At 34.4% G+C, this 11,497-nt stretch overlaps 1 protein-coding gene across 1 annotated transcript; it reads right to left on the bottom strand.

The window, feature by feature from the left end:
* Positions 1 to 47: 47 nt before the first annotated feature.
* On the bottom strand, positions 48 to 1,165 carry LOC6650537. Its single transcript, XM_002072774.3, has one exon. The coding sequence runs from the start codon at positions 1,013 to 1,015 to the stop codon at positions 101 to 103; it is 915 nt and encodes a 304-aa protein (XP_002072810.1). The 5' UTR covers positions 1,016 to 1,165; the 3' UTR covers positions 48 to 100.
* Between the last annotated feature and the right edge of the window lie 10,332 nt (positions 1,166 to 11,497).

Below are 11,497 nucleotides of genomic sequence, written 5' to 3'. Positions count from 1 at the left end.
ATTGTATTTGACTAAATGTTTTTTGTTGATGTAATTGATTTAAGTACTTCCGCAAGAAATTATCCGTTTAATTAAGCTAATTAATCAATTCATTTACAATTTAAACACTCAAAAAAAATGCATCCTCCTTAGCTGAAGGTGGACATGTAGTCTCGCATTGGAATGTAGGGACAGACATCTCCTTGCTCATTTCGCTGGCCTGGAATATATCCAATTTCTCTTTCATTTCCTGCTCATTGCGATCAACATTCATCAAATAGCCGGCAATGAAACTGCGAGGATCCTGCGGCATATGCATATGCAATTGGGCGAAAGCACGTACGAGAACCTTGCCCATTTGATCTTTCATGTCCGATGCCGCAGCATTCACGCTCTCCAGATTCTTGCCCTGCGGCACCCAGTCATAGTCCTTTAAAGAGCATTCACAAGTCGATGCCGCATCCGTTTGCTTAATCAACTGAAAGAAGGGCAAAAGTACCGACTCACTACGCTTAATGTTGGCCACCTCGGCAGTGAATCGTTTCTGCATTTGACAAATATCCTTCTCGCATCTGCCTATAACCTCGGGGTCATGGGACAAGGTGGCAGTTCTCTTAATGTAGTCAATGGTGTTCTCGTGGAAGCCCTTGAACTTGCACTTCTCCTCGTTGTAGGCCTGGAGGCATTGCCTCGCATAGACAATGATGTTATCCCGACGCTTGCGCAGCTCCTCGCAACGTTCACTATAGTGGAACTTGACCTCATCCAAGCTGGCAATGCGCTTGGCGAATGTTTCCAGCTTCTCTGCACTCTCACAGAGTTTTGGCATCTGCGTCTTTTTCTTCTCGTGGCCACATTTCAAATTTGCCTTGTTGACCTTGTTCAATTCGGATTTCAATTCCAGTTGCAAGTTTCTTAGCTCCGTATTCAGACGCTTCACATCGTTGTCATTGCAGATCAGAGTATTTAGCATATCCTTAATGCAATTCCTATAAGGATTGGGCAATTCATCGGGGCAACCGACCAATTTCATCATTTTGTTACAGTTTCTTTTGGAAAATTGTTGTATATTTATGTAGAATGAAATATATTTATTGTTTTTGGAAGAGACAAATTTATCTCAACAATGACAACGATTCAGTTGTGAAAGATAAACAGCTTACATTATAGTTTCGAACACAAAGTTTGTCGAAAAATAAAAAAAAACAATTGAGTGTCAAAGCATCGAAATGTACTAAGGCACTCAAATCATTAAATTCATTCAAATTGTCTTATTTTGATTGGGACATTTTAAAGCAACAACAATTTGATCAAAAAAAAAAATGATGGCTACTAAAAGTTGAATATTCCATATATCAAAAATTTTAGTGCGCGCTTTTGGTTTGAACATTTTGGGATACATCCTGAAAAATCGAATTAAATAGGATTTCCTTATTGCCACAAACCCCAAAAACCTAAATAAAACTATCTAATACTTATAAAAACAAATACCCGATGGATCTACCTTTCAACATTACTTCACTAGTTGGAAAAAAAATGCATCTCTGTAAGGGGTTTAAACTGCATACCACCGACCATGCTAGTTGAGTCATATAGTCTTCACTCATATATATTTCAAAAGTATACAATACAAATAAATACTAAATACTAAAATCAGAATTGGGATTCGAATGCGTTCGAATCATAGCAACACATTGTCTTGCATTCTAACTCATTCAATTCGTTTTGTTTCCCTTTAATGTTGTGCGACTGAGTTCTACGTCAGCAGATTTATTTATTTTAAATCGATTTTAAAATTGATTCATTTCGTATTGCTATTGTTAACTCAAATTGATTTTTCTCATTTCATTCATGCAGCTCTCTAATACAAGCTTACCATAAATGCAAAATTTCCCTGTAGCTTTAACGGTCTAGGAGGAATTCGCATTGACTGGATGGCGAAATGATGAAAAAATTTTAAAAACTTTTAACTTTGCAAATCTTTTATATTGTTCAATTAAAAACGGTTTACCAAAGTGTTATCGTTTATTAATGCTTTTCAACATTAAATTTAAATTGGAATTAGTAATGTTTTATATCAATTTACTTTTTCAAGCGATAAAAAAAGGCCCAAGAACAGCAAAGCATTTCCATTAACCTTAATATTATGAATTTAGCCAGTTCTTGGAGTATTTAAATACACCTAGACCCCGCTTTGCGTCGTTTCGTTTTGCGTTTTTTCGAAGTTGCGTCGCTGCTTTATTAGTACTAATTTTTACTGTGCGTTATATTCTCGTTGTTGCGTTGTTGTGAGTTCGAGTGTTTAGCTTTTTTATTCTAAATCAGCCATTGTGGCAACACCAATATCAACTTTTACCAACATTGCCTTTGAATTTTGGCAGTTTTACGTTTTTCAACATTGACATCTAGCTTACCCACTTCTGTTTATAATTGCGTCTTGCTATCAAAACTCGGGGACGGTTTAGTAGAAATGTTCGTGGAACAGTGTTTAACCTCCAAACAAATTTCAAAAGCGATGGGCTTGATTGACGAAGCAATGGAGAATTTTGATAAAAAACGATCCTGACAATGACAGAAGTTTTATCAACTGCTACCAAGAAATTTATTTAAATTTACAAAAAAAAGCTATTCACCAAACTCTGGACGAATTTTTGGTGAACGAAGCCACTAAAAACTCATAAAGATCAAATATTTTATTAGGTTATTTTGATTTAATAGAAGCAGTTTTTTTTTAATGAATGAATGGAATAACATTTTTGTTTTTAAATGTTTACTTTGTTCAATTTTTCTTTCTAGAAATTAGTATTTTCATAGCCCGGGAACCTATCTTTGATCTTTCCATGGTTGCCTATAGAAAATCTTAATTCACTTTGCGTCGTTTCACTTTGCGTCGTGTTTTTTTGGAACGTATCCCCAACGCAAAGCGAGGTCTAGGTGTACTTGTCTTCATTTTTATGTTCAAATGATTTCTTTCAATCTTAATTAGTAATTTTTTCAATCAATAAAAGCTTAATGCCATATAAAATAGGCTGAACTGCCATTTAAATAATTATAAGATATAACTTTCTGAAATTGGTAAAAATTGTCAGAACTACAGTCTAAAATGAAGTAAGTAAGTCGTCTCGCCGACTTAGGTATACCATACACCAGTAAAGGAAATATTTCAACTTTATTAAACAAATGCATTTTCACATGCTTCTTACAAGCATATCTTAGTATCTCGCTCACTCAATCATACGAGCACCCTAGCGCCCCCACCAGCCAACGGCCAACTCCGGCCTTATGGAAAAACGTTTATATGCATAACTCGACTGTTTTCTGTCCGATTTTGATCAAATTTGGTATTTTGCTAGATATTAGTATTTTTAATTTAATTTAAGTGTGCCGAATTTGGTTGCATAAGGTAAAAAAATACGGGAGATAATCAAGTTTTTGAAATTACGGGGGCGGAAAAGGGCGTGGCAAAATTTTTACACATACAAAATGTGTGCATTTACTAAGCGAATATACATACCAAATATGGTGGCTCTAGCTGGAATAGTTTTTGAGATAAACGCTTTTTTTAAATTGCGGGGGCGGAAAGGGGCGTGGCAAAAATTTGAAATAAACTTGATCACTCTACATACTACACGAGTCTACATACCAAATTTGGTGGCTCTAGCTCTTACAGTCTCCGAGATCTAGGTGTTCATACGGACAGACGGACAGACGGACATGGCTAGATCGACTCGGTTGTTGATCCTGATCAAGAATATATATACTTTGTGGGGTCGGAGATGCTTCCTTCTGCCTGTTACATACATTTTGGCGACTTTAATATACCATTTCACCCTATGGGTGTATGGTATAAAAAGGTAGATAGAGACTCTAATTGTATCACACATTCTCTAAAGTCCTGAGGAAATTAACTTGAATTCTTATCTTCAATTTGAAACCATAAAAGAATCTAGATTCTGACAACAACAACTACAAAACAAACTATGGATATATATTGAAAAAAATTGAAAAATTTCAATGATTCACCCCAATACCCCTTGCCCTGCTCTGCCCACTGCCAATGACTTGGATCATCGCCAAACTGGAGTTCAATCAATCAATTGTGCGGGGCACAAGTCAACCAGTTTTCTGTGATTTTTGGGTAGCTCCCATCTTGTACCTGTAATTAGGTAAATTAATTAATTTTAATCAAAAAAAAAAACAAAAGAAACGCAAAAATTCGCATATTTCTAAACATGCCTTTTCCTCCTACTTCTTCTTTATCATATGCAAAAATTTTTTTGCAAAATATTTTAGCCAACATTTTTGACTATTAAATGAATGCATAATTAATTTTATCTTTTAAAGTTTTTTTTTTATTTTCTTTCATTTTTATTGATTATACATCGCAACTTGATGGATTTGTGAAATTTAACGTATAAGAATTTGATAAATTTGTATCTTTCATGAGAGGCTCCTCTTCGTATAGGTTTTCTGATCTCTCCAAAGTATTGACTTTTTGTTTTAAGGAATTCATAGCGGCTTATAGAAACTGCAATAAATTTTAGACGATGGATTTTGATTAAAAATATCAAAGAAGCTAACTTCGGCTATGCCGAAGTTTATATACCCTTGCAGTATACTTGGCAATAATATTTTTCCTTTTTGAAATTTCTTTCCCTGCAACTCAATTCATCAATACACAAACAAAATATTATTTCTCTTTTTACCACAAGTTTTTCTTCTTCCATCATTTTCTAAGCAAAGCACGGCACGCATACACATACAGTTCATGTAGCGTTGCGTCTGTGTGTGTATGCGTGTGCTCTGTTGATTTGATGATGGCAGTAGTAGGCAGCAAGCAGCGCTGCCGGCAGCGTTTGAACCGATTTATATTGACTGTAACTTGTGTTCTATTTATCGGATCAGATTCAAATTTTGGGATCTGAGATTTTATATCTATTACTATCATATTGGTAAATTTCATGGGGATACTCCAATTTTTGCAAAAATGTTTCTTCTAGAGCTATATGATATAGTGGTCCGATCCCAAAGATTTTCATACTTTATCTCACCCGGGTAAAAAAAAGCTCCCAAAAAAAATTTCATCCCGATAGCTCTTAAGATGGCTGAGTAAAAAGCGTACGCACCGACGGACAGACGGACAGACGGTCAGACGGACAGACGGACATGGCTATATCGACTTAGCTTCTCATGCTGATCAAGAATATATATACTTTATGGGGTCGGAAACGTCTCCTTCTGTGCGTTACAAACATCTGACCAATTTTATAATACCCTCTGCAAGGGTATAAAAAAGTCGGATGTGAGCAAAAAAAAGTACTTATGATTATGTAATATATATGTACATAAAGAATTGAAAAGTGACAAGTGTCTTAAGATCGCATCTAAATAATATTTTCAAAGGTGTCTGATCAATAAATTTAGATTTTTGGCTTAGAAAATTCTGTAATTTTCGAGACTGACATTTTATCAGTTTGACAATTTACAAATTAACCAACCACTTCGACGTTTCACCAGTTGGCCGTGAGGACAGTCGTTTCAAAATACAATTTTACATCCCAAATATCTGGGGTTATGGATTTTCTAAATCATGAATTCAATTTTTCCCCCTAAAAAAAGGGTTGAGACATTATTAGGACAATTTGGATCGATGTTAACTGAAATAACTTTCGGGATGGATTAACTAAATTGTAAAAGTGCAGGTGGGCCAAATCGGCTTACTAGGCGGCAGATATTATCCTGCCCAGGTGATTAAAATCTTAGATACAAACAAATAAAACTCTGAACATAAACTTTTTATTAATAACTTGAAAAAAGCTATCTTTGGCTCATATATGTATCATTATAGTTCATTTCTTCAATAACGGTGCATTATTTATAATTAATCTATCCAAGTATGAAAAAAACATCAAATGTTTGTTTTTTGAAATATTTAAAATAAACGTATGTTCTTTATTTGGAAAATTGATGTAGTTTGTCCCACTCATTCTCATGATATCAATATCAGTCCTTAGCATTATAAATTTTTGATTAACTGGGTCTAAGATTGAATATAAATGTTCTCGAAATTCAAAAATATACATTGTTAATATTGACGTTGAAGATTTGTTATTCATTTAAAAAGGCACACACAACAAAATACTTTATCCCAATTATTTATTTTCAATGATTACTTCGAAAGGCAGACTCTCCAGAAAAATCAACCGAGAGAAAATGAAGTAAGTAAGTCGTCTCGCCGACTTTGGTATACCATACACCAGTAAAGCAAATATTTCAAGCATTTTCACATGCTTCTTACAAGCATATCTTAGTATCTCGCTCACTCAATCATACGAGCACCCTAGCGCCCCCACCAGCCAACGACCAACTCCGGCCTTATGGAAAAACGTTTATATGCATAACTCGACTGTTTTTTATCCGATTTTGATCAAATTTGGTATTTTGATAGATATTAGTATTAAATTTAAGTGTGCCAAATTTGATTGCATGAGGTAAAAAAATACGGGAGATAATCAAGTTTTTCAAATTACGGGGGCGGAAAAGGGCGTGGCAAAATTTTTATACATACAAAATGTGTGCATTTACTAAGCGAATATACATACCAAATATGGTGTCTCTAGCTAGAATAGTTTTTGAGATAAACGCTTTTTTTAAATTGCGGGGGCGGAAAGGGGCGTGGCAAAAATTTGAAATAAACTTGATCACTCTACATACTACACGAGTCTACATACCAAATATGGTGTCTCTAGCTAGAATAGTTTTTGAGATAAACGCTTTTTTTAAATTGCGGGGGCGGAAAGGGGCGTGGCAAAAATTTGAAATAAACTTGATCACTCTACATACTACACGAGTCTACATAAAAAATTTGGTGGCTCTAGCTCTTTTAGTCTCCGAGATCTAGGTGTTCATACGGACAGACGGACAGACGGACAGACGGACGGACGGACGGACGGACGGACGGACGGACGGACGGACGGACAGACGGACATAGCTAGATCGACTCGGTTGTTGATCCTGATCAAGAATATATATACTTTGTGGGGTCGGAGATGCTTCCTTCTGCCTGTTACATACATTTTGGCGACTTTAATATACCATTTCACCCTATGGGTGTATGGTATAAAAATTGTATAGTTAAAAAAAGGTTTTAGTATATTAATAAAGAATTTATGAAATAAAACTAATATAAACAAATTATGATTTTTTCCACAACCCGCTTTGCAATATTCACATCCAACGTCAAACAAGTAACAAAGGAGTATTTTTTCGTTTCTAATGCTCATTTTATTTTAATTACTCTTAATGAGAGATATATGCCATTGACTTATTTGTCATTATAGATCATAAATATCGGTTCAGTTACGGTTATATTTCGTTCTGATTGACAGTTTCTTTTATTGTAGCGTGCGACATTAAATATTCACAATTACTATTCAAAATTAAAAAGTATTTTGAAATATGTTTTTTTACTTTTAATACGTACCAATGTCACGTTCGGCAGTGGATTAAATTACCTATGTATATATATAGAATTAAGTTTCACATATATAAGAGCTCCAAATACCAAACACAATTGCATGATGTTGTTAAAAAATCAGAGGATTGACCCTTTATTTTCTTTTTTGTCCAGGTTTTTTTAACTTTTCGCTAAAACATTTTCCTTTACGATTACTTTCATTAACTGTTTTCAATTTAAATCCTGTCACATGATCCCTTTCGCCCATGGTCATGTGCTATAAAAACTGCCAAAAATCCAACTGCGTAATTGGAACAACATGAATATCAATTGTTATCCCCCCTTCCAACCATCCAAAAAAATGACGCAATAACATAAATTTAATTAACATTTTCACGCCAAAAAAAAATCTTTAAAAAGGCAACGAGAAGACCAAAAAAATAAAAAATTACAATAACAAAAAATCACTAGGCGATCCTTGCAATCAAAAAAATGAGTAAAAAACTTGCCTCACAGGATTTTAAAAAAGAAGGATGTAAAAAAATGCCCGCCAAAAAAAACGACATGGAAACGAACCCAACTCGGCCCAATTATAAACGACTTTTTGCTGTAGTCAAGCATAAAAAATGCTGCATTAACAAAAAAAAAAGAAAAAAATGAGTTAAAAAAATTGGTGCCGAACAAAAGGGTCAGGATGCGCTCGCATCCTCATGCAAAACATAAAAAACATCCCAAAAAAGTATGCAATGGGCGAGTTTTTTTTCTCGACGAGCTCATTTGAATATTTCAAACTGGAAATTTTCTCACGATTTTTTTTGATTCTTCGGTGTCTCTCAGACTACCCACAGAGGCTGAGGGTGACGATCAAGGATAATGGAGAAGAACAAGAAGACACACACGAGCACAGAGTAAGATGAAGAAGTAAAGAAAAAAAATCCGGATTTTTTTGCCTCATTTCCATGCGGAAGCGTTTCCTTTCATAGCAAAGGGTGAACACAATGGAAATAAAAGGATTCACTCACTCTTAATTTATGCACAACACGTTCGCGGATCGGACCATCTAAAGGGTTGATCCTGCAGCGGGATATCTTTTGGGCATTTGCATATTTGATCAAGTCCTGTATACATACATAGGTACATAGATATATGGGTGTGTCAAGGGTGCCAAGCCAAAGCCCCGACTTGGTTGAGGGTCAAACATCATTTTTCATTTCATCTTAAGAAGCAAACGGAAAAAAATTATGCTCTTTCGAATAGAAAAATGCGCAAATTATTTAAATTCCTTCTGATGTGAATCGTCGATGGTCTTCGTCGTCATCTCTTGGCCTCTGAATGCTTTAGTGGGCCAGCCTGAGGGCAACCAACACAAAAAAAAAACCAATCCACTACCCGGCCAACATGCTTAAGGAATGTCTCTCAGCCTTCCTGCCATATTTTTCTATCCATCTGCCCGTAATTTGTTTATCTTTTTTATATTCAGGCTTTTGTGGTCCTCTGTATCCCTGTGTCCCTGTGAAAAGTTTTAAATCAATATTTGCTCATTAGTCACGTTCAATAATTTTAATTATTCTAATTTATTTCCTGCTTCCAAAACGACGAGCCTTAAGGAACAGAAAGCAAATGTCTGCGATTCTCTTAGATATGAGAGAATATTGTAAAGTAACGAAATGTCTGATTCTGTTTTAAGTATAGATATTTACATTTTGTGTAATTAATTTAAGTTTTGTATTAATATTTCTAGAAACTATATTGCAAATTATATGTTTTTTTTTCACAAACCTTTTTTTAACATTTTTATCCTCATATTTTTTGGAAGCAATTTTTTAGTCCTAAAACGTTTTATACCTCTTCTCAAAGAAATTTATACCATTTTTCACTCCAATTTTCTATTTTATTTCACAAGCAAATTAATACATTGTGTTCAGAGTGATATATAACTACATCTACAAACGTTGAGAATGTCAATATTTTAGCTTAGCTTAGCATTCTCGTAATCTACCTAGGTATATTTAAGTACATAAATTTTCTAAAATTTAAAGCACATCTATTAATGCTCGAGACTTTTTTTTTTAAATCGGTTACCAGAGTTTCTTGAAAACCAATAAAACGATCGCCTTTGTATAGACAAAACTGAACCGAATTTTTGATATAAAATTTTTCGGATCGGATTTTGGATCCTCCATTTTGTCAATATTAAAATGAGGATTCTCATTTTGATTTTAGGATATTCTTTATAACTTTTATTGTGTCTTGATAAAAAAAATTTAATAAATTTACTTTTAGATATAAAAGAACCCCCAATTTTATATAATAATATCCAGTTCTCCTTAGAAAAATTCTTAAAAATTAACATTTTTCGGGACTTCATAATAATATCATAATATATTTGGGATATATCCTCATAATGTGTATAATATAATATTATTTGACTGCCCGACCATTGATGTCGGCAGATCAAGTTCAAAGACGTCTTACTTTTGCAAGGATGCACGGAAACCAGTCAGATTAATATTCCAATTTTTTGCGATGAGTGCAAAATCATTAAAAAAAATAGTATTAGATATACATACATATTTTATCTTGTAGTTCTTGTGTGTCTTCCGCAAGGAATTAGAAAATGGTTAATCATTATCAAATCTATGAAATGCTTAAAAAATAAAGAATAAAACATAAAAATATAATAGTAAGTACTGAATTTAAAGCGAACAACTAAAAAAAAGTCTAAACAGGGTCTGAATCTATTACGTAGTCTTCAGATTAAGCCTAACACAAGTCCAATTGATTATCTATTAATGTAAGATGATAGCCCGATCTCCTTTACCTTTCTCCAACATCTGTCAAGTTGAGAAGATAAATGTTATAAATGGTTCTATCAACCGAGGAACCTGTTTGAGAAGAATTGCTTTTTTCGGGGTGAGTTAATTGACCTACTTAGAATGCTTAATAAATAAGTTTAGATTTGAAATCGATCTTGAGATAAGAACACAAACCTAAATAAAATATAAATATATATTAGAGAGCTGCATGAATGAGTGAAAAGTCAAATGAATCCATTCGAATTGAATATATATATGTATATATATCAATTCACATCTAAATATTTAATTAAGAAAGCAAACCACAAAAATTCGCAATATGCCAATAAATCGTTAAGTATCAATTACATAACAATTTGAATGTGAAAGACTATAGAACTATTGAATGCGAAACCTCAACAATGGCTTGAAGAGTGTGCCCATTCAATATATGTGCAAAAATAACACAGAAGGAAGAAGGCTTCCTTCTTCTGTCTGTCGAAAGGGTGCAGAAAATCGCATCAAATTTCACAATATCGCACCTTATTAGAATCGCACAATGGGAAGACAAAGCGAATCAATATGCCGAAATTGCCAAAAAAGAAAGAAACGAAGAAGAAAAGAATCGGTTTAAAAGGGAATGCAAATTTTTTGGAAAATTCAATAGGAAGGCCACAACAAAAAAGGTAAACAAGAAGTTATGGGAAAAACATACACACCTCTATGCTCCTCTCTATATACACTCATGACAGGGCTAATCGTGGCCCATTGTGTAATAATTTCATAAATAGTTTATCCAAAAGAATTGCCTGAATGGCGACTAAATGGTTTTTGCGAATACCGAACGGGTTACACACACACACAGACACACAAAAAGGATCCTCGAGTCCCTTTCTTATGCTAAGTAAAATACATATATCGCCCTGGGTTCGATTCGCATCTGATTACGGCCTGCATCTAAGTGACGATGCCAAGCCAACCAACCCCCTGGCGGTTGATTGAGAGGGTCCCTGTTCCTGTAATTTTGTGTGTTTTGATTTTCTCTAGAGTTTAGAAACCATAAATCTATTGATGGCATTGATGCCGCCTTTCTGCAGCATTCCAAATTACTTATCTGTCTGCCCCTCTCGCTTCTTGGCATATACAAAAACAAAAAAAACTTAGGGAAGGAAGGGAAAACAGAAAATAAACGACCCCTCAATATCGAAAATGAAAGCAGTTTTGCATAATGCTACGACCTGAGGCTAGAAAGGGTAAAGACGGGAAA

Source organism: Drosophila willistoni, chromosome 3R (genome assembly GCF_018902025.1).
Source record: "Drosophila willistoni isolate 14030-0811.24 chromosome 3R, UCI_dwil_1.1, whole genome shotgun sequence".
In the NCBI taxonomy this organism is placed as follows: domain Eukaryota; kingdom Metazoa; phylum Arthropoda; class Insecta; order Diptera; family Drosophilidae; genus Drosophila; species Drosophila willistoni.
This window is presented reverse-complemented; position numbering and strand designations above follow the sequence as displayed.